The following is a 23,600-nucleotide window of genomic DNA, read 5'->3' on the forward strand; positions in this document are numbered from 1 at the left end:
TCGAGAGATAAACTCAATAGACACTGCTTCAAAGTGTCGTTTTAGAACCCGGCATTGATTGATAATATTGCCTGCATATGAGGAATCCGGGAGATCATGATTAATAAACCTGCAAACCATCTGACAATCCGAATGGATAATAACCTTTCGCCAGCCTTGTGAGAGTATCCAAGATAGAGCTTCCTTGATAGCCATGGCTTCAGCAAGATGGGGGTCCTTCAAACAGCGGATAGGACCACTTTTGGCTGCCACATATCTCCCGCCATCATCAAAGACCACAACCCCGTAGAAACCAATATCACCATTCTACTGTAGAGATGCATCCACCTTCACTACCCAAGTCAGAGGCGGAACTACTAAACTGCTACCCAATGTCGTATGATTGCTGATTATGGGGGATGAGGCTGCACTGTACGACTGCCATTCCAACACGCAACTATCCACCAATTGCTTCAGCATTTCCATCGACCACAGCCTCCTATTCCAAACCCATTCGTTGCGTCTTTTCCACACATTCCAGCATATCGCTAGACTTTTGCAGATTTTTGCGGCATCAGATTGTTCAAAGAGGGAGGAGAGCCACAATTCAAAACTTACTTGAGCTTGTAGTGAGAGGTCTAACGTGCCAAGCCAAACATCCTTTACCTCTGAACACTCAAAGAAGATATGATTCATGGTTTCAGGACCGGCGAGACAAATGGGACAACAGGGATCCACCACGACACCTCTAGTAGCTAACGACACAACCGAAGGTAATACATTTCTGGCACATCGCCATGCAAAGTTTAACACCTTTGGGGGGAGCTTTGTTTTCCATAAAGCTTTCCAGGCTGTAAATGGAGTAGGTGGCGTCGTTGTATCTTCTCTCAGCATCCTATAACCATTTCGAACAGAATAGAGTCCTCGAATGTCTCCTCGCCAACTCCACTTGTCTGCAAAATCCACCGAAATAGGTATTGATTTAATGAGTTCTACATCCCGAGGCAGGAATAGGGTAGTAAGCATGTTAGAATTCCAATCCCCTGTAGTATGATCAATAAGAGATCCAACTACTGCCTCACCAAGTTCATCTGAGATTGGAGTCTGGACATATGGATGGTCCTTATCTGGTAGCCAAGGATGGTGCCAGATTTTTGTTGCCCTGCCATCACCAATGCGCCGAAAACAGCCACGCCTCAAAACATCTACGCCAGCAAGAATGGAGCGCCAACTGTAGCTAGGATTAGACCCCAACTTAGCTTTTAGAAAATCTGTGTCAGAAAAATAACGGGCTTTATAAAGACGGGCAACAATAGACAACGGATTACAAAGAATCCTCCAACCCTGCTTTGCCAGTAAAGCAATATTAAATTTGTTGAGGTTTTTAAAGCCTAGACCACCCTCAGATTTTGCAAATGTCATGCGATTCCAAGCTAACCAACGCACACCACCCCCATTACTAGACTTTGATAGCCACCAATATTTATTCATCATTCGTTCAATGTGCTCACAGAAGGTGATAGGGAGGTAATACAAACTCATAGTGTATGTAGGTAGGGATTGAGCCACACTCTTCAGTAACACTTCTTTACCAGCTCTAGATAAAATCCTTTTGGACCACCCATCTAACCGTTGTTTAAGCTTAGCCTCTATAAAAGAGAAGACTTCCTTCCGGTTTCTGCCAATACCCAAAGGAAGGCCCAAATATTTTCCAATACTATCTGCTTGAGTTACCCCCAAGGTGGAAGCTACTGCAATTTTGTTATGGCTGTCAACATTTTTACTGAAAACAATACATGACTTAGTGAAGTTGACAGTTTGGCCAGACATAGATTCATAAGCCTTTAAGCAATCCCTAACCACATTCGCCTCATGCACCGATGACTTAAAAAATAGGAGACTGTCATCCGCAAAAAAGAGATGAGAAATACCTGGGGCTCCTCTTGCCACAATACATGGGGATATCCGGCCATCATAGACTGATTGTGACAACAAATGAGACAAACCTTCCGCGCAAAGAATAAAGAGGTATGGGGAGAGGGGATCTCCTTGGCGCAATCCTCTCGTGGGAATGATGTAATCTGTGAGAGACCCGTTCATATTAACCTTGTAGCGGACTGTAGATACACAAAGCATTATCAGTTCAATCCATCGAGTATGAAAGCCCATTTTTTCCATAATAGCACGAAGGTAATCCCACTCCATCTTGTCATAGGCCTTGGCCATGTCAAGCTTTAGAGCGCACCATCCCGTCTTGCCTTCCCTCTTCCGGTTTAAGTAATGGATGACTTCAGAAGCAATAAGGACGTTATCCGTTATTAACCGGCCCGGAATAAAAGCGCTTTGAGAATCAGAAATGGTTTTTTCAAGTACCACCTTAAGCCGATTCGCCACCATTTTAGCAAGGATTTTATAGGTGACATTACAGAGCGCGATTGGTCTCAAATCACCCATGCTCATAGGCAGCGTTTTCTTGGGGACCAAAGTAATGTAGGCATCATTCATTCCCTCTGGTAGCGTTCTTGAATGGAGGCAGTGTAACACAAAATTAGTAATATCATTACCAATGCTTCCCCAAAAGTGTTGGAAAAAACCCGGATTAAACCCGTCCGGACCCGGAGATTTATCCGGGGCCATAGAAAATATTGCTTCTTTAACTTCATCAGGCGTGAATGGTTGTAGCAATCTATCATTGTCTTCATCACTGATTTTAGGGTGCAACCTATCAATATAGGAAGACTGCATACTCCCTGCCGTGTGAAAAATATTGCAAAAATAATCCTTAGCCAACAGTAGTAGAGATGTACCTTCTGTCCAAATACCGGCCTCATTTTTCAATCGTACAACAGTGTTCTTTTTCTTTCGGGAAGTCGCATAACAGTGAAAAAATTTTGTATTTCGATCCCCTTGCGTCAACCAATACTGTTTGGCATGTTGACGCCAAAAGATATTTTGTTGGCTATAAAGTTGGCGCATTTTATTATCCAGTTCTCGAACCATGGCCAGAGATGAGTGGTCTGTACGACCCCTAAGCAAATTGATGCGCTTTTGTGTAGTTTCAATCTCCCGAGTGAGGCGTTTTCCCAAGTCACCACCCCATCTTCTTAATTGCTCACCACAGTAGTCTAGCCGACTGGGAATGGTCTCTCCAACAGAGTTTTCCCAAGCTTCATTTACAATTTCCCCGCAACCTACATCACGGAGCCATGCATTTTCAAACATGAATCGTCGCCGTTGAGCTCGGATTTTTGGTTTTTCTAGGTCGAGGAAAATCGCCGTGTGGTCCGAGTTTAACACCTCCTTATTATACACTGTCGCATGCTCAAATAATAAGCACCAGTCCGCACCTGCAACAGCTCTATCAAGACGCTCTTCTACCCAATTGATAGTACCTTTACTTTTCTCCCAAGTGAAGGGTCGACCTTTCATTCCAAGATCAAATAGGTGGCAATCATCTAGAGCATTGTTAAAACTAGTCATGAGATGAGAAGGGTGATTGTGAATTCCCCGTTTTTCAGTGGAAACTGTAATCTCATTGAAGTCACCAATGACCAACCGAAACTGTAATCTCATTGAAGTCACCAATGACCAACCAAGGGAGATTGGATTTTCCATGCAGATTACGTAACAAGTCCCATGAACGCTGCCGATCCTGTCTATCCGGGAAGCCGTAGAAACAGGTCAACCTCCACGGTGAAATGTTAGGCAAAGATACCTGAATATCAATATGATTTTTCGAATAGCTGATTAATTGGGCAATACCTCTATCCTTCCAGAATAGAGCCAATCCTCCACTCAAACCACCTCCATCCACATAAAACAAACCATCAAAATGCAACTTCAATTTCAAACTCTCAGCAGGTTGTCTTCTAACTTTCGTTTCCATAAGAAAAATAAAAGTTGGCTTATTTTTGGCTTCTAAAGCCATAACTTCCTGAACTGTCTGTGAATTGCCAAGTCCGCGACAGTTCCAAGATAAAGTACTCATTGAGATGGGCGGGACTGGGACGTACCAGCACCGCCAACAGCAAGTTTTTTGAACCGGAATTTTCATACTCCATTGGAACAACCATAATAGCATTATCATCTGCATGGGGCTCAACGCGACGTCTTTTTTGTTCTAAGATTAAAAGACCATCCTCCACGTCAGACGCACCATCTTGTTTATTTTCACAATTGGTTGCATGATTTATTTCCATAACCGGTGCATGATTTATGCCATCAGTATTATTGTGCTGATTATTTTTGGCTGGAGTATCATTACGCTGATTTTGTGGAGATTTCCCTTTCCAATCCGCGGCAGCCTCTCTTCCCGGCGCGTTCCAGCTACGCCTCTCTGCCGCCGTGTTCGGCGCCAACCATCTATTCCCGCCCGTCGGAATATTACGCCGAAACCCAGCGCGAAGCTCAGATCCATAAGTTTTCTCAGACAGAGGATCCCAACCTTGCACCCTTCTATTGCAAAACTTATCACCATGCCCCAATAATCCACAGATGAAACAGAAGGTGGGTAGGCGTTCATAACGGAATTCAATCTGAATCCAATCACCATCCTCTTTTTTCAGCCGCATGCCTTTCTTCAGGGGTTTAGTAACATCGATGGTAATACGAATCCTGAAGAAAGATCTCGTAGAGCCATCAAAGTTACGTTCATCACAATGGCAGACAACACCAATGAAATCGCCAACGCCTCGCAGCACAGCTTCCGAACGGAACCCAGGTGGTAGTCCATGGACTTGGACCCAAAACTCAGCAGTATTCAGATCAATGTCTAAAGGATCTTCTGTATCAGATAGGCGCTTGAGAAGGAGTAAACTCTGATCAAACGTCCACGGGCCATCATTAATGATCCTAGATATATCAGCCTCATGGTAGAACTTGAACAAATACCTGCGGGTTGCCAACTCATCAATATTCATACCCATCGCAGGACGCCAGATCGTTGCCAAAGTATCACGGAGAAAGAGAAACTTCACAGGTTTCTCTGTCACTAATCGTCCCACAGCATAGTAGACCACTTCATCGGCCTCCGGATCCAGAGAAACATTCTGAAGGTGTCGCTGAGAAACATCGTCATCGAGATCAGCAAACGTCAAGTTGGCTAAGGATTGAACAACTGGTGTGGGATCCATGTTAACAAAAAGAAGAACTCACAGAGATGAAAAACTCAGAAAAGTAGAGAGAGAACTCGCGAACCAGCGAGAGGGAATTTCTACCATTAGCCTCAAATAATATTAACTTAGGATAAAACAAAAAAAAAACTAAAATTAATAATAAAAGTCATTAGGCTTGTGAAATTCCGTTTTTTTTTTAATTTTTAAATTATTTTTAATTACTTTTATAATAATTCGATTGGTAACTTGTTAGCGACCTGCAAAAAAAGTCAATTGAACAAATTTAGCAGGTAAGTATTGTTAATTAGCCTTTAATTTAGTTCGTGGTGGGAATTGAGCATTTGACAATAGTAGATGGGCATATTTGACACTTCCCCTTAAAATTATTATTATATATTATTATACATGTTGTAATATTCTAAATAAAATAATTAAAATGTTTAATTATACAATTATACTCATTTTCCAGAAAATGAACCAAACAAACAAAAACAATTTTCCAGAATGCAACCAAACACGGGAAAGGAAAATGTTTTCCGAAAAATGACTCATTTTCCAGAAAACATTTTTCAGAAGTCATTTTCCAGCTTTCCAAACGGACCCTTACATAATGTACATTCTCAGATAATGACAGTGGATACGTTTTCGCTCATTATCAAATAATAATAATAATAATAATAATAATAATAATAATAATAATAATAATAATAATAATAATGATGATGATGATGATGATGATGATGAGGACGACAAATGCAATGATTCGAAAATGGAGGATCTGTTTTAATTACTCTTTGGAGGTGGAATGTCCTTGTCTACCGACTACATGTATGTATGTACGATGCATAGCTTATAAGGCAAGTCTTTTATTTTTGAATGTGACACAAGCAAGCATGCATGTTGCATGCTAGAGACGTTAATCCAATTTTAATTAATAACCAACGGAATTATTACCGACAATTGTATTTATTGTATTTTGTAATATATTATAGATGAGAGAGACTTTCTAGTTATGCTACTCTATTTTTAGTTAGTAGTGGTAGTTCAAATTTTGTGTCAAAAACTTTGTAATTTAATCACATAAAGCATGGTATATTAGTGGCGGTATTAATTTAGATGACTTAATTCCATTTTTGGTCCTATATTTATAGGTGACAATCTATTTTTAGTTCATTTTTATCAAAATATAATTTTTTTTTTGTCCTAATATTATTGTGACATGATCAATTCTGGTCCTTTATCAAAAAAGTTCAAAATGTCATTCAATTTAACGCTATTTCAATGATTTTGTTGATAGAGGACCAAAATTGATCATGTCACAATAATACTAGGACCAAAAAGTGATGTTTTGATAAAAAAAAAAAAAAAAAAAAGAACTAAAAGTGAATTGTCACCTATAATTCTAGGACCAAAAATAGAATTAACTCTAATTTAGATAATGTAAGACAAGAGCATAGATTATATATAATGATATATACAAGAAATAGTGTGCCGGTTCATTACATCCTCGGGTAAGTATTGTAAGATTTTCCCTAATAATATATATTATATATTATATATTAGGGTCTTAATTAAGTGGTGCAAGTTGACTAGGCTTATTAAGTGATTTGGTTGGATTAAATAACTAGAAGTTGTTAGTCAACCAGACTCTGTGCCTAATATAATCCTGGATTGATGAGATACAGGATGATTGATGATATAGCACATTCAGTTACGGTACTCATACTGATCAGTAGACACTAATACACCATCTAGGGTTCTGAGCCAGGTATGAGGTAAATAATGGCTAACGGTCTACCGTTAAGAGGCAACACAACAGGAACATCAACTGTGGCTGGAGATGAGATCAACACGACTACGCTTCCGCTCTTATGCGAGGTCAGATCTCTCGTATACTATTGTTCAGTATTAATTAGACTATTTAGATGTAACAAGTATATGCAATGGGTTGAACTCAACTCACTGGTGTCTCAATTATCCCATCAATTAGATAAAATATTTTCAATTTAATATATAACATCTATTATTTCTTTTAGATGTATTGAAGATGTGCACAAAAAAGTATATTAGATTTCATGGATAGTGTAGCAATAGAAACGTGGTATGTCATATGTGCACTCTTTTAACACAATTCAATTGGTGATTTATAAATGTTACACTTTTTATATTAATTTATTAATATTACTTGCGACTTGTAAGTTGACAATTTTTGTTATAAATTAAAGGAAATTAAACCTATTGATTTTGGTGGATTGTTTCATATACTAAAAATCCTAGCATAAATACATAACATTAATTAATATGGTGAACTAATTAATATGGAATGTCTAATGACTATACATAATTAAATTTATTATATTATTATATAAAATATTGGGTTTAGTGAGTTACTAGGCTATATATTAGAGTATTAGCCTAGTTTTATGCCTTCACAATCTCTCTATATAAGATTAAGTGAGAGTAAGTTTTCATGTAAAAAAAATGAACAAATGCTAGTTGACAATCTAAGAAAATCAACTATTATAACGCAAAGGAAAAAGTGAAAAATATGATAACATTTTGATAAATATTACAATTTTTATCGTTAAAAGTGTACTACATAGAATTGTAAATATACTGAATAAAACTAGAGAGTATATTTGATAATACATAAATGTGCATTCATATTTGTGATTAAAATTATATCAAATTTTTTTACTATTCAGTTATAAAATTTCGATCAAGTTAATTTATGAGCGTCTCCAACAATGGGTTTTGTTGGATTTTTTGCTTGTGTATGTGTGGGGCATAACTTAGGAGAAAGCAGAGAGACAAAAATCCAAGATATACTACTATTTTGAGTTTTTGCTTGTGTGTGTGGCATTACAATTTTTGCTTGCTGCGAGCGTTGGGTGGTTGCCAACTACTTTTTTTTTTTTTTTTCTTCCTGCCAAGTGGTCAGACAAAAACCCACAATTGAATACATTAAACAAAAATTACATATTTATTTTTGAATGTCAAAATTTACATATTTATTACTTGTGAATTAATTGAATAAGATAAAAGCCATTTCATGGGATAAGTTAAGGTTGTGTTTGAAAACCCGAAAAATGATTCCTGAAAAATCTTTTTTCGAATTTCTAGGATTTGGTAAGGAGGGAAAATGATGGTCAACAGAAATTGATTTCCGGTCAAAGGAAAAACAATCACATTTTTTCAAAAAATCACTTCATTTTTTTTTTTTTTTAAGGGAAGCCATTTTCATCCAAAGAAACTTTTTTCATATTCTCCATCTTCTTCGTTGATTGGAAACCATTTACTAGTTTCCGTTGAAAATAAGATGTTTTTTTTTTTCCGAAGTCGGAAACCAGATTATTTGGTTTCCGACTTCGGAAATCAGTTATATATATACATACATACATACATATATATATATATATATATATATATATATATATATATATATATATATATTATGAAACAATTACTCTTTTTTTTAATAAATAATATTAATTTTTAATACAATTCTACTTATTTTCTGAAAAATTATCTAAACACACTAACTAAGACAATTTTCTGAAATGCAACAAACACTAAAAATAAAAATATTTTATAAAAATTGACTAATTTTCCAAATTTCCAAGTACACCCTAGAAAACTTTTGCAAGTTGCAAGTTATCCATTTGGGAAGTTCATAAAAGCTTGAATCTTATTCGAGGACGTTTATGGCAAAGAAAGCAGAGGAGACAAGATGGTCCCCAGCAAAAGCAAATTCGACCGTTTAATTACCTAACAAAAGAACCAAAATCGCAGAGCAGAAATGACAGCTCCGCAGTAGTTTCTTTGTCTTCAAACTCGTAGGATGACTTTAAACTTCCTCTTTCACGTGCTATCATCCCACGTTCACTTCGCAATTTTTTCGGTTTCTTGTATTCATTTTACCCTTTCTCTTGCACAACTTTTTACCTTTTTTGTTTAAAAAAAAAAAAGTAAAAAAATTATGAAATCGGGGTTAAAGTAAAACAACACAAGAATGAAATGATTGTTTCAAATTCATTAAAAGGTTTGTTTTGGTGAGTGATTAAAGTGGTTGAGGGGCCATTGCTCCATTGTTCGATCTCCATATGAATTACTTGGATAAATTGCGATTGGAGCAATTGTAGTGGTCCGTTGTTTCAACCGTCGAAATTTCAACTGGATGAGTGATGATATGGTGAGAGAGGTACGGTTGAAATGACCCAACTGCTCCAACCTTACTACTACTGCTATCTCAAACAGTGTCTAAAAGTGGTTAGAACGGTTTGGATAGTCCATTGCTCTTGCTCTAGTTGTTCTCTAGATATATAGATTGTCTGGATGAATTGCGGTTGGACCAATTGTAGCGGTTTACTCTTTCAGTCATCAAAATGTCAGCTAAGTGATCAGTAAGGATCTGGTGATAATAGTGCGGTTGGTGAAAGTAGTTTGGTACTGCTTGAGTAAGGTTTAGGGGTTTGAACTATATAATTAAATCAACATATATTAGAAGATGTCTCTTAATTACGGAGTAAAATTTAATCAAAACTCAAGCTCAAAAGAATCATGAAGTTGTTTAAGCAAGTCTTGAATGGAATATAAAGACCAATGGAGGATGAATGGATGATAATGAAGGGTAGGTTAGGTGGTTAGACAATTTAAAGTGTTATAAAACTTCCAAGGCATGATGGATCCAAATCAGGATCTATCTCATAATGGGGCAGAGGCCAGCAGTATTTATGAAGTTTTTTTTTTTTTTTTTTGTTTTTTTTGTTTTTTTGTTTTTAATAGACAATGAGAAAAATCACAATTACTATTTGATAGTATACAAGAAAAATTTCGCTCTTCTATAATAATCTGTAAACTATACAAGAGAGATAATAAACTGCCTAAGACCATTTGTGATAGATTCCATTAAAAAAATATTAATAAGAATCAAATTCATGATCTTTTGATATAAGAATCATATTTTAATTATTTTGTATATCAAAAGACTTTTTTGCTTCAACTTGAAGCCCCATGCATTATACAGCTCATTTATTTATTTTAATAAATAAAGGTAAATATATATTATACAGCTCATTTATGGTGGAATGGATGATGGGACAAAGGAAATAAGGAATGCAATTGTATAGGTGGCGAATAACAAGTTGTTGGAAACTTTTTAATCGGTCCGAATTAATTATAAGCCATGTTAAATTAATTAAAATGAGTTAAAGTACAAGTTTTGTCAAACAATAATGGAAATATTCCTATAAATTTTAGTTTATTTAATTATTTATAAATATTATTTTTAAAAACAAAATAACGCTTCAAAATGAAGCTTTTTAAGCATCTTAAAGAGTATAATAGTATCTAATTTTTTTATTTAAAAAATTAATGGGCCAAAAAAAAAAAAAAAAACTCTAATAGTTTTACTTGACCGACAATATGTTTGACATTAAAATTATTTAAAAAATTATACTACATAGGCCAAAACTCCAATATATATATATATATATATATATATATATATATATATATATATATATATATATATATATAGTGAAAGGTTCCCGTGCGACAAATGCTTCCCATGCGGATGTGCGGTGGATTAATGTGCGTGAGATTTGTACTCAATGTGCGTGAGTGTTGTGCTTAATGTGCCTGAGATTTGTACTTAATGTGCGTGAATGTGTAAAATGCAGCAGAAAATACTAATGTCAGCTTCTTCCCCATCCCCAGTAACCATTTGCCCCCTCCCTGATGATGATGATGCGGAGGCGAGCTATGGTGGTTAAAAATTATGGGAATAATACAACATTAGCTGCTGTGCAAATTTTACTGTGCGTGCGTCATTTATATAAACATTCAACTGCACTGAAGGTAGCTGATAATCCAGAATCCATAGCCAAATTGAAGGAAGAAGTAACAAGAAGCTTGAGCGTTAATGTGCGTGAGTTTCTGTTCTGCTTCCTTCTGAGCTCGTAATTCTGAAATACGCACACACATTAAGCACAAATCTCACGCACATTAAACATAATACTCATGCACATTAAGTACAAAACTCACGCATATTAACATGACGCACATTAAATACAAATCTCAGGCACATTGAGTACAAATCTCACGCAAATTAAGTATAAACCTCTGATGCGTAGTATATTTGCAAACAAATAATTCTCGAGTACGAGTTATCGATCCACAGGGAAGTGGTTGTATCAAGCACTAGTTACTAACTTATTCATTAGAGCTAATCCTAACAATTACTTAGATGATTGATTGGCATAAAATAAATAAAATAAAACAGAGGTTCAGGATTTTGAAAACAATTAGAGAGAAGTTGAGATTCATGGGATTCAAGTATTTAATCACCTAGTGCCAATTATCATTTGCAATATTTAGTTTGGAATTAAGATTTGTGTGGGAATGCAAAGTGGAATCGAATTACTCCCGTAATCTCTATTCCTAGTGAATTTCCACTCCCATGGCTTAAACACCCAATAAGATCAAAGATCAGCATTCAATTATTCCTAATTACTACCATCTCCCGATTGGCAACAATCTAGAATAAACTTCCCCTAATAAGTTCCCCTTTCCCAAGGACCAACCATTAGGTGCAATCGTGTGTGCCCCAATTTATGCCCCAACTCCCATTGGTGACACAAACATGGCTATGAAGCTAGTAACTATGGCCATTAATTACAAGCGTCAAACAATATTATCACGATTGCAACACAAGAATTAAACCCAAATAATAATATATTAAAGAAACTGAGAGCTCAGGCACATAGGTTCATAAACACTTTTACCCAAGAATCTCTAAAGAATTTAGCCAAGCATGACTAAATTATACATAGCAAATATAAATAAAGAATTACAAATCATCAAAAGAGTACAAGAATTAACCAGACGATTTTCCCAAATCTCCCTAGTCTTCTTCTTGCTTTCCAAGACAACTTGTGGCTCTTGATTTCTCTCCTTCTTGTCTCCAAGAATCTCTGAAAATCTCTCTGTCTCCGTCTCTTCCATTAGGGTTGAGGAAGGAGGGATTTTATAGTGGGTACAAAGTTGAGATGAAATAGGAATCTTGTACCAAATTGGACTCAAATTCTAATTCCTATATTTAAATAAAGAAATTGTTGTCTTTAATGATATTTAGAATTTGGAAGATTCCTTGAATTGCTAACTTTTAATATGGAGATATGAGCCTTGAAATCCGCGCAATTGATATTAGGAAAAGAGATCTCGCGCTTGTATTGAATTTTGCCCAGCTGCGCCACTTTAAGCGTCTGTTTTATCCCAGAAATAGACGCCTATTCTCTCGACGCGTCGAGAATTTTCTCCACGCGTCGAGACTTCCTGTGCGCGAATTAGTTAGCTACTGGAAAATTTCGACGCGTCGAGCCAAGGGCTCGACGCGTCGAGTCCACTGGGCCCCGAACTCGTCCAAAATTGCTCAAAACTCATCCTTGAACTTCCCTTTCTCATATCTTTGACCTAGAATGGTTCAAAAACACTAACAAACACCGTAAAACATTCAAAACAAGTGTGAACCATGATTAAATGATAATAGCAAGGAAAATATGTATTAAATAGACAAAATTAAAGAACTTAATCACTGTGATGATTCAAAATAACTATAATAACAAGCAAATATGTGATAACATCAACCTCACGCACATTATCCACCGCATATCCTCACAGGAAGCAACAAATGCACCTGATCCCTTCCCCCCCCCCCCCCCCCCCCCCCCCACACACACACACACACACACACACACACACACACACACACACACACATATATATAAATATATATATATATATATATATATATATATATAGAGGAGTGATCACATGTGGCCTATACATTAGGTGTGGCCGTGTGGTTAAATGAGGACCATCAGATCATTTCAATCCAACGGACAAGGTAGTAATTAAATGGCGCGCCTATTTAACTAGAACTCAGCAGGTAGGGGTAGAACTGTCATTTCCTTCTATTCAAACACTGTGTAAGACCTCATTCTACAAGTCATATCGAGTCATATCGATTCATAATCCCAAAACACACGAAGAGAACCGCTCCACTTCTCTCCCCCCTCCCGTCGAACGTATTCTCTTTACTCCACGAACGACGGCGAACAATGGTGAAAAAAGGCAAGGAACCGGCGCGCATGGGTATGAACTCAGTGTATTTTGTATTATAGACTCGGAATAAACCTTTTTGTGTTTTTTTTTTGATGATCGGTGTATACTAAATAGGTATTAGAGTATTTACAGTGCCCTACATGCTTCCACTCGTCCATATCATTTTGTTCTGTGTATTGTCATCGGCATCGTATAATATATTTCAATAAATACTGGTGTAATGGTGTATTTTACCTTGTGTTTGTGTTGTTGACTGTATTGTATATTTCATTAACTACTGGTGTATTCTAAACTACGTCACTTGAATAGAGTAAGAAACATTGTTGTGTGTTTAATTTTGATTTTGGTGTATTTTACCTTGTGATTGTGTTGTTGAATGTAGTGTATATATCAATACCTACTGGTGTATTCTGTCTGTCATCACTTGAATAGGGTAAACAGCATTGTTGTGTGTTTTATTTTGATATTGGTGTATTTTACATTGTGATTGTGTTGTTGAATGTAGTGTATATTTCAATACCTACTGGTGTATTCTGACTGTCATCACTTGAATAGGGTAAACAACATTGTTGTGTGTTTTATTTTGATATTGGTGTATTTTACATTGTGATTGTGTTGTTGAATGTAGTGTATATATCAATCCTACTGGTGTATTCTGACTGTCATCACTTGAATAGGGTAAACAATATTGTTGTGTGTTTTATTTTGATATTGGTGTATTTTAAATTGTGTTTGTGTTATTGACTGTAGTGTATATTTCAATAAGTAATGGTGTATTCTGAACTACGTCACTTGAATAGAGTTAACAACATTGTTGTATGTTTTATTTTGATATTGGTATATTTTTCAACATTGAACTTATGTCATGCAGACACCAAGAGGAAGGCATTAGAACTAGAAGACCCCCCCCCCCAGCAGCAAAACATATAAGGAAGCAGCAAGCCCTTGAATTCATTGATAGAATCCAGAATGAGCTGCAAAGTGAGGATACTGAGCAACAAAATCAAGATGAGTCTAGCTCAAATGATGAGACAGACGTACTGGATGATGAAGACAAAGAAACTGGCCTAAAGATACGACCCCTTCCCACACAATTAATGAACCCAATTGCAGATCTAACTGATGAGCATCGCAAAAGTGTAGAGGAAATTGGACTAGGGAGACTTCTTGACCTGAATATTACCAATGTGCCAAGGAAGTTGGGGCTCTGGCTTGTTCAAAACTATGATGCTAGGAGCAACACATTAAACCTGCCCACTGGTGAACGACTCCCCATCACAGAACATGATGTTGCTGCCACAATGGGGCTGCCGATAGGAGGCATAGAAATTGTGAAGAGGGCATCCAAGGAGGTATCTAAACTCTTGACTGGCTGGAGAGCAATGCTTCGAAAGAATAACAGCCACATCACCCCCCACGTTATGTCTGAGCATATGTTGACACTAAAAGCTACTGACCCTTGGTTCAAAAGGCACTTTGCACTTCTCGTTATGAGTGTATTGGTTGAGCCCCAAGTCAATGGTTATGTCAACCAAAGCTACATTGACAACTTCCAAAATGTTGATAACATCAAGAATCTAAATTGGTGTAGAATGCTCATCACCAGCAAGCAGGCATGGCTGGACAGTGTTGATGGAAGATACGGAGGACCAATTATTTTCCTGATGGTAAATATACTACCAGCAAGATGCATCTAATTTATTACCCACTGACCGATTAATAATCTAAAATGCAAAATGCAGATATTCTATGTTGACCGTGTGGTGCTCTACCGGAGGACAGTCCCAAGAAGCTTCCCTGCCATGAAGAGCTGGACATTTAAGCTACTCCGTCAACGAGAACAAGCTGAGATAAAATCTGGCGGCTTTGGATATGGTCGTCTTGATGATGCCTTGCCATTGGACAGCACACCATTCAAAGAAGGAAGTCTCCCATTAATACAATCTGATGTTCCACCCCAACCACTGCCTACTGAAACTAATGCACCACTTCCCACTGTGTTACAGGTAAAATAGACCACTTGAATCATATTCATGGTGTACTCCTTATATCTCTTTTAATGTTTTAAAACCTATAGACTGTTGAGCATCTTACAATGGGGTACCTTAATCAGTTTGTGTGAATAATATAATGTACTCTAGTGGTGTGCTTTTTAAGAGTATTTAGTGCATATTTTGATATACATTGGTGTGTTTATATTATATCCTTGTGGTGCATACGCAGGAGTTTGTTGATGAGATTACTAGCAACACAAGGACAATTGCAACAAGTTTACTGAGAATATCCAGACTGATTGAAAATGCACCTGCTGCCGTTTTGGAACATCATACATTCAAGCAAGTTTTTGAGTCTGCTAGACAGATGCTAGGATTCAAAGCACAAGAAGATGGACAACTGACATTTACCCAAAGAGAAGACGCCTACTGGAGTGACCCTAAGTTTCTGAAAGCAGTTGATGAGATCGTGCGTGCGGTAAACAAAAGGAATTTCCTAAATGATATACCCTCTTTCAGCCTGGGATTGTCACAGGATGAACCAAACAAAAGCTGGGCAGATGTGAGTGATATTGCACGTGACTACCAGGATGTTAACGAAGCTGATGAGCCTGCTGAAGTTCAGTTGGGTGTAGATGAGGATCAAGCAGCAGACAGACCTCAAGAATGCACTGAGACAGCTCAACAAGAACCCCTATCTGACCAACATAAACAGGCTTTGCATGAGACTCGCGTGGATGACACCAATACTGAGGTAATGAACTATAATAAATCCAACATTAACACACTATAAAAACTGATGCTCTCACCTTTAAATATTACAGATCACACCAGAATGCCAAGGGCAGCCAGCCCCTGCATCAAGTCCACCCCCCACCCCAGCCAGCAGACAAGGGGAAAGACCTAGCTAGAGTGCATAGCCCAATTGCACGAAGACCTATCACATACGTGCTTGACATTGACACACCATTAACTGCAACAGAGGAAGCTATCAGGCAGTGGGTATTGGAAAACCCTAATCCAGATCTGTAAGCACAACACATTCTAGAAACAATGGTGTGCTGTTTATATATATTTGGTGCATTATATAATGATGTTGGTGCATAAATATCCTATGCACATTGATGTGTTATTCTATGTGATATTAGTGTATACTATGTTAACTGTTGGTGTGTTTATACTAAATGATAAGTGACTGATTGTGTTTTATACCTAACATATTTCTTTTGTTTCAATAGGACCCAAGAACTATTCAAGTATGAAGGAAGGGTAATCCACTGGAAAGATATGCTGTCAATGAGGCCAGATTCACAGATCCCAGTCTCTATAATTGATGCTTGGGCAGCCATAATCAACATCCGTGAGTCAGAAAGGGGATGTACAAAGTTCATTGCTTCATTGTGGACAACTGTGAGTTGAACATATAAACCTAGCTTCAACTTTAACAAGCTTACAGTTCTAACAAAAATACCCTTACAATTTGCAGTTGTTCACAGTTGTGGACCCACAAGAAGATGAGGACGTTAGATTTGAAAGATTCAAATCAAAGTACGTTGCAGACAAACTCATCGCAGGCGACGTTAGGTGGAACACCATTCTATACGTAAGATATTAATATACATTTGGTGCATGCTATTGTTTATCTATTTGTGGTGCATTACTAACCATCCTTGGATTCATACTAACCCCCGTAAAAAACATATCTTTTTTCTATAACAGTTTTTGTTTCCAATTATATCATGCAACCACTACTACTTGCTTTCCATTAGCCCAATAATGGAAAGATTTGACATTATTGACAACTCTTCTGTCACTGTGAAGAAAGAAAACAAGTATGGGACTGTGCTTGCAAATTTGGTAACACACTAAGCCTGACTGATTACATATGTTTAATGCACAACTACAACAAAAAATGATCAGATTTGTATTACTTGATGCAACAAAAATTCTTGTCAAGGTTCTTGTCTGACATGAAATCCTCATACAAGGTTGAGAAAGTGAACAAGGTGAAATCTAAGATAATGAAAATGCCTTGGAGAGATGCACACAACAAGGTGGATTGTGGCATCTTTCTCATGCGCCATTTAGAGACTTTCCGCAGGCAGACATTAGATCAGTGGCAGTGTGGACTTCAGAAGGACAACAAGGATCAGTTGAACAAGCTACGAGTGCGATACATGGCTGCCCTAATCATGTCAGACTTAAATGAACACAAACAGAGGAATATTCTGCAGGCAGCAGAGTTCCGGGTTTGAGTAGGACATTAATCTGGAAGAAAGACAATGTGAATATCTCTGACTTGACAGGTTTTTTTTGTGGTTTGTGATGACCAGTAGTAATTTTTTGTGATGCCAGACATCTAATGTGACATCTACATGTGTTCTTTTTGCGCTATAACAATGCACCATATGATATAGTAAAACGCACCATGATCTATTCTAAAATGCACAAATATTTCTGTATTATAAAATGTCTACTTACCTGTAAAATACACCAATCACACAAGTAAAACACACACCACTGTTATTTATTATAATCAAAGTGACATTGTTCAGAATACACTATTCTGAATGTAATATACACTACATTTAACCCCATGAATGCATGGTTGAATATACATAAATATGCACCACGATATGCGTGAAAACGCACCACTATCTATTATAAAATGCACAATACCAAACACATTTCAAAAAACGTGATTCTCTGGTATGAAATACCTGCATACCTTTAAAATACACCGATCACACAACTAAACACATATCAATGTTATTTATTATAATCATGTTACATGATTCAGAATACACCATTCTGAAATAAATATACACTACATTCAACACCAGGAATAAAGCGTAGAATATACACTAAAAATGCACCACGATATATCTGAAAACGCACCATTATCTATTATAAAATGCACATGTCCAAATACATGCACCGTGATCTATTGTAAAACGCACAAATTCAACAATGTCTACAAAATCCGGATTCTATGTGTTATAAAATGTCTACACAACTGTAAAAACATCAAATTCTGTTGGTCCCAAAAGAGGTAAGGTGAAAGTCTAGAGGGGGGGGGGGGGGGGGGGTGAATAGACTTTCAAACTAGACTTTCAAACTTTTTAGCACAGTACCACAATTGCTAAGCCAGAGATAAACCAAAACTCTTAACTAGATTGTTAGAGTATGGTGCGCAGCGGAAATTAATAAATGATACGGTGTGTGTGTAGATCGTGTCAAGATTATTCTCGTGAGAAGCAAGCAAGAACAGTAAGTAAAGAAAGCAGTAAAGAACACAAGACAATTTATAGTGGTTCGCGAGGTGGTGTAATCCTCCTACTCCACTTGCTCTTTTCTCCAAGAGCCAATTCACTATATCCACCACTTCTTGGTTCCAAGATACAATGAATTCCGTGATCTAGTGCTTTGATCACCAAGCCCACACTAATCACGCCCAGTGACACCAACACTGCTGCTTCGGGTTTCACGTCGCCGCGTTACTTTCCCAGGATTTCACGACTCCGCGTTACTTTCCCCCCGTCTTCCACGATCCGGTAGAAACGTATCTTCCGTGATCTAGTGCTTTGATCACAAAGCCCGCACTAATCACGCCCAATGTCCTCCGACACTGCTGCTTCGGATCTCACAGCTCCGTGTGACAATCCAGGATTTCACAACTCCGTGTTACTTTCCTCCTTTCCCTTGTTTTGCTCAAAAACAAGTTTTGCGTTGGTTCCAACTTTGAGACTCTGTAGATGATCTTCAATGGTGCGCTGAGTCTCTTGAAGTTGATGAAGATTCTAACACTCTTGAATATTTCTTTTGTAAGCTCTGTATGAGTGTTTATCTCACAAAGAATATATCAATTTAAGCTCCTGAGATGGAAAGCTTTCTTTGAATTTTGTATGCTCTGTTTAGCTCTGTTTTTGTTCTATTGCGTTCTTGCTTCTGCTTCTATACTTCTTGCTTCTGCTTCTATACTTCTGCTTCTGCTTTCCTCAGCTTCAATCTTCATCTATTTATAGCTGGTAATGAAAATATTTCCGTTGGAGAGAAACGTTCTCATTTTTGAATTTCATCCAGCTGTATAGCCTTTTGTCAGAGGATAAGATAACGTTGCAGATATGTCAGAGATTTCTCTGCAAGTTGAGCTTGAGGTTTTCGCAAAAATGGCGTCCCATAAATCTCCATCTGGTGTAGATCACGCCTCTTGGGATTTTTATCTTCAAAATATAATCTCCAATATAATCCTTTACTAGTTAGACTAGTATTTTTGCTTCTGCAACTTCTTCTTATATTTTCCTCTGTACTTCACGTCTGGGTCTGTATACTGCTTCCAGATTTCATCTCTTCAATTGACTTGGGAAATCTCTTCCCTTGTGAAACTTCATCCCTTGCTATTTTGGGAAATGAAATCTCTATCCCTTGCTAGATTTGTCAATTGAAATCTCATCCCTTACTTGATTTGGACTTGCAATCTCATCCCTTGTAATTTATATCACCAATTGAATTGAAGCATGGTAGATCTCATCCCTTCAAATTGAAATTGCCTTCCCTTCAAGATATCAATTTGAACTTCAATTTCGAACTTCAACCCTTCAGATGAAATTGCATCCCTATTTCAATTTTGGGATACCAATTTGGGAAAATTCATCCCTTCACTTGTAAACTTCATCCCTTAGTCAATTTGGAAATCTCATCCTCTTTGACTTTGCAAATTGCTTCCCTTCGGCCAAACCATCGCCTCATACTTTAACTGATGGAATGTGAAATTCAAACCTGTGACCTTGCACATAATATTTCAAGCTTCTACCATCTCGTCCGTACAACCTTTTGGTTATATTCTTGTTTCACTTGGTGTACTCCTTTCTTTCCATAGATGCTTGATCTTCAAGATAGCTTCATGCAAACTTTAAGTCACGTTCTTTCTTCTTCGGGATTTCTTGAGGGATTTCTTCTTGAATATCATACGCATACATCTTCCTTTGCCATTTTCTCTAGGCAAATTCTTGATTTTAGGCTTTATATCTTCTTCATCTATTTCCTCAACTAATGAATTTATTTTTCCCTTTCTTGGTCTATGACTCGACTAGTCTAATAAAATTGGGGATCTACGAATTACAATATGACATATCAAAATCTATTACAATTTATTCCTAACAATTTCCCCCCTTTTGATAATGCCATAACCTATACTCAAACATTGGCTTTAAGTCTTTGAAAAATATTTTCATTTTTGCTCAATTTTATTTTGACAAAGCCAAGATGAGTTTGACAAAAATAATTCTAGGGAAAAGCAAAACTTGTGAAATAATTCAGACAAATCCTATACGCATCCTTGATTAATTTTTAATCAATTTTTATCTTTTCAAATTTTTGCATGCGTTTGACAATTCTTGTCTTTTAATTCACGAACTAATACATGATAGCTAAAATAAATCAAAACAGACTTAGATCAGACCATGGGAAATTTTTATCCATATTAGTTGATTAGAGGAAATATTATTATAGTCAGAATCATTCAAAATATAGATATTCAAAACATCATATTTTTGAGGAATTTATTTCTGATTACCTTCTGGGTTTCTTGACTCCCATGTCAGCTTTCAATATATCCTTGATATGTTCTCTCATCTTGCAGATATCATTCTTAAATTTCTCACATTCAAATCTCTTAGTCACATTTCCAGCCATGTAGTGTCCAAAGGCCTCTTTAATATTGGTGCCCGGAAGAGCTCCGGCTTCCCACCAAATTATGCATTCTTCAAAACTTCTTTGGAGTCCCAAACTTTCACCATTATTGTTGGTATAGTCTCTGAGCTCATACCACATCTCGGTTTGCTTCCTTTTTGCTTCTTCTTCCTTATTCTTCTCAGAAATCCATTGAGCTTGATCAGCTTTGGGCCATCTTTTCACCATACTTGGCACATTCTCGGATGTCCAAATTTTCTGTGGTGTTATGGTTCCTTTTGAGCATTCTAACCATCCTCGAGTTTCAGCAACTTTTGATGAGCTTGATCCAAGACTCGGATTTGCAAATTGAGCGAAACCAACTTGGGATTGTTGACCACGTCCTCGTCCACGGCCTTTCGTTGGTGCGGCGGTCAAAACTGGCTGTTGCGGTTGACTTCCAATGATGAATTCATGTTGTTGTAAAGCCAGATGATTGAGAATTTCTTCCCCTCTTATGGCATTATCAATCAAAAAGCCAAGGGATTTGGAATCTTGTTCTTGATTGGCTTTAACAAGCTTAACACCATCATGTGTTTTGAGAGAAACATCCTGCAAATCAGATATTTTGTTAGCCATAGAGGATAATTCTACCTCAAGGTGATTTATCCTTGTCTCCTGGTCTTGTATGGCTTTTATTTGTCTCATGTGTCTTTCATTATTGATCTTCTCGGTAGCTTCTCGTTCCTTCTTCATCAGTTGGATTATCTCCAATAATCCTTCGGTGAGATCTCCTTTCAGATGTCTTTCGGCTCTATCTATTCTTGTTTGCAGAGCGTTTTGATGTTCCAATAGCTCCTTCAAATTTGTTTGTGTGTCCTCAAAGTGTTGTAATGAGAGATGTCCTTGCTCGGTAAGAGTTGTTCCAATCTTTTGACACACAACATCACTTGATTCTGTGACTTTTGCAAAAAGTGATGTTAACAAATCATCTTCATCTTCTTCTCGGGTTCGGCTTCTACTCATGTTCAGAGAGTGTAGACTTTTGAATAAATTCCTTCGTGGATCACCAAGAACTGGATTTTCAACAAGCTGCAAATTTTCTTCTGGTGAATCGGCTTCTTCAAGATGATTTCCAGTTTCTTCTTCAATAACCTCTGTTCTTGAAATAATCTCTGTATTTAAATTGACTTCTTCCAGAGAGTTATTTTGAAGAGACATCACAGAGGTGTTATTGTGCACTGGCGCTTCATATAAGTATTCCCCCCCCCCCCCCCCCCCCAATTGATGGTCTGATTTCACCATCAATTTGGTCTCTTAATTCATCCCTTGTAGGGTCCATTTTTTTTGACTTTTGACCATATGACGTGATGAGGAAGCTTGTTCATTTTTGGTCCTTTTTAATGGGGTAGGAAATACGATTTGTTCCAAACACAGCCAACCCAGCTTTTTTTTTATTTATTACTCCTTTAATCAGGAGTACAAAAGAGGATCACAAAAGACATTCTTGACAGTACAACCACATCAACTGCGATTAGTAGAACAACATTCATCTTCACTGTTGTCCTCGTCAGTGTGTGGAGGATATGAGCAGTACCCTGGTCCTGAATCTTCGCTGTGCATGTTCGAGCTTGAGGACGAGTACGTTGCATTGAAGAACCTTGCATAGTCCACGGGTGGACGGATACGGGGATTCACCGGTGGTGGAGCAGATTGCAGAACAAGTTCAGGTGGAATTGGTGGTAAATCTTGTTCTACGGCCGATGGTGCAACATTTTGAACGGGTGGTGCAATAGGTTCTTGAGTATGCCCTTCAAATCCTGGTGGTGGCATGACCGGTCCAAATGTCAGCTGCTTCAGATAGTGGAGGTACTCGGCGTCGCTCATGTTCAGGATCTCCTGGTAGATGTCCGGCTGGACAACAGGTGAAAACTTCAGAAAAGGGGATTCAGACCCTTTGGACTTATCTGGTTCGGCTAAGCCTTGACACGGTGGTGATAGGCTTTTCTTGGCATCTCCTTCTTCATAAATAAAACCCAGTTCTCGTGGTGGTGAGACAGGTGTATATTTATCAAAGCTTTTCTCTTCAGATACGACAAGAGGGTCGTTTGCAGTATCTCCAGCAAGATGTCCTCCAGCCTCAGCCCTTTTGGCTCGCAACTTTTGGAGTCGCACTTGATTCCAGATTCTCTTGGATGTTCTCCTTTCTTCATTGTTCTTCTCCTTTGACACCATTGTTCTCCTGCAAAAAAAAAAAAAAAAAAAAAAATAGACTACTTGCACGGTTGGTGTTTGGGTTGCTATCGCCAATATATAGGCTCGAGAACGTCCCAAGGCTTCAGGGATTATGGTCGACAGTTAGATTCTGAACAGGTATGATTGACATCCATTAAATTTGGGTGAGTCACTATTGGTTGAGGAGGACGGTGCTAGGGAGAGGATTAGACAAGTAACTACTGGGGTTTAAGAGGAGATTTTCTCAGATTTGAGGCATGGGTGACGATCGAGATCTTCGAGAGAGAGGGTGTCGATTAGGATTAATGAGAGGGGATCTGATTTTGTGAGAGAGGGTGAGATTTTTGTGGGATTTAATTTAAGGGTGGAAGTTTAAGAGGTATAGGTTTGAAAGGTGAAGAGTTTTGATGGGATTGGGTTTTATGGGGTAGAGGTTTAAAAGGTGGAGGTTTTCGATCCAAACTGATCTCTTCCTTTTTCATCT

The 23,600-nt window shown here is 37.6% G+C and overlaps 1 protein-coding gene across 1 annotated transcript; it reads right to left on the minus strand.

Moving 5' to 3' along the window:
• Positions 1-306: 306 nt before the first annotated feature.
• On the minus strand, positions 307-5,111 carry LOC109166091. Its single transcript, XM_019314980.1, has 3 exons — positions 3,993-5,111; positions 3,695-3,922; positions 307-3,540 (listed from the first exon to the last, which is right to left on the minus strand). Exons 1-3 carry the CDS (start codon positions 5,109-5,111, stop codon positions 307-309), a joined length of 4,581 nt encoding a protein of 1,526 aa, XP_019170525.1.
• Between the last annotated feature and the right edge of the window lie 18,489 nt (positions 5,112-23,600).

Source organism: Ipomoea nil, unplaced genomic scaffold (genome assembly GCF_001879475.1).
Source record: "Ipomoea nil cultivar Tokyo-kokei standard unplaced genomic scaffold, Asagao_1.1 scaffold3087, whole genome shotgun sequence".
Taxonomy (NCBI): Eukaryota; Viridiplantae; Streptophyta; class Magnoliopsida; order Solanales; family Convolvulaceae; genus Ipomoea; species Ipomoea nil.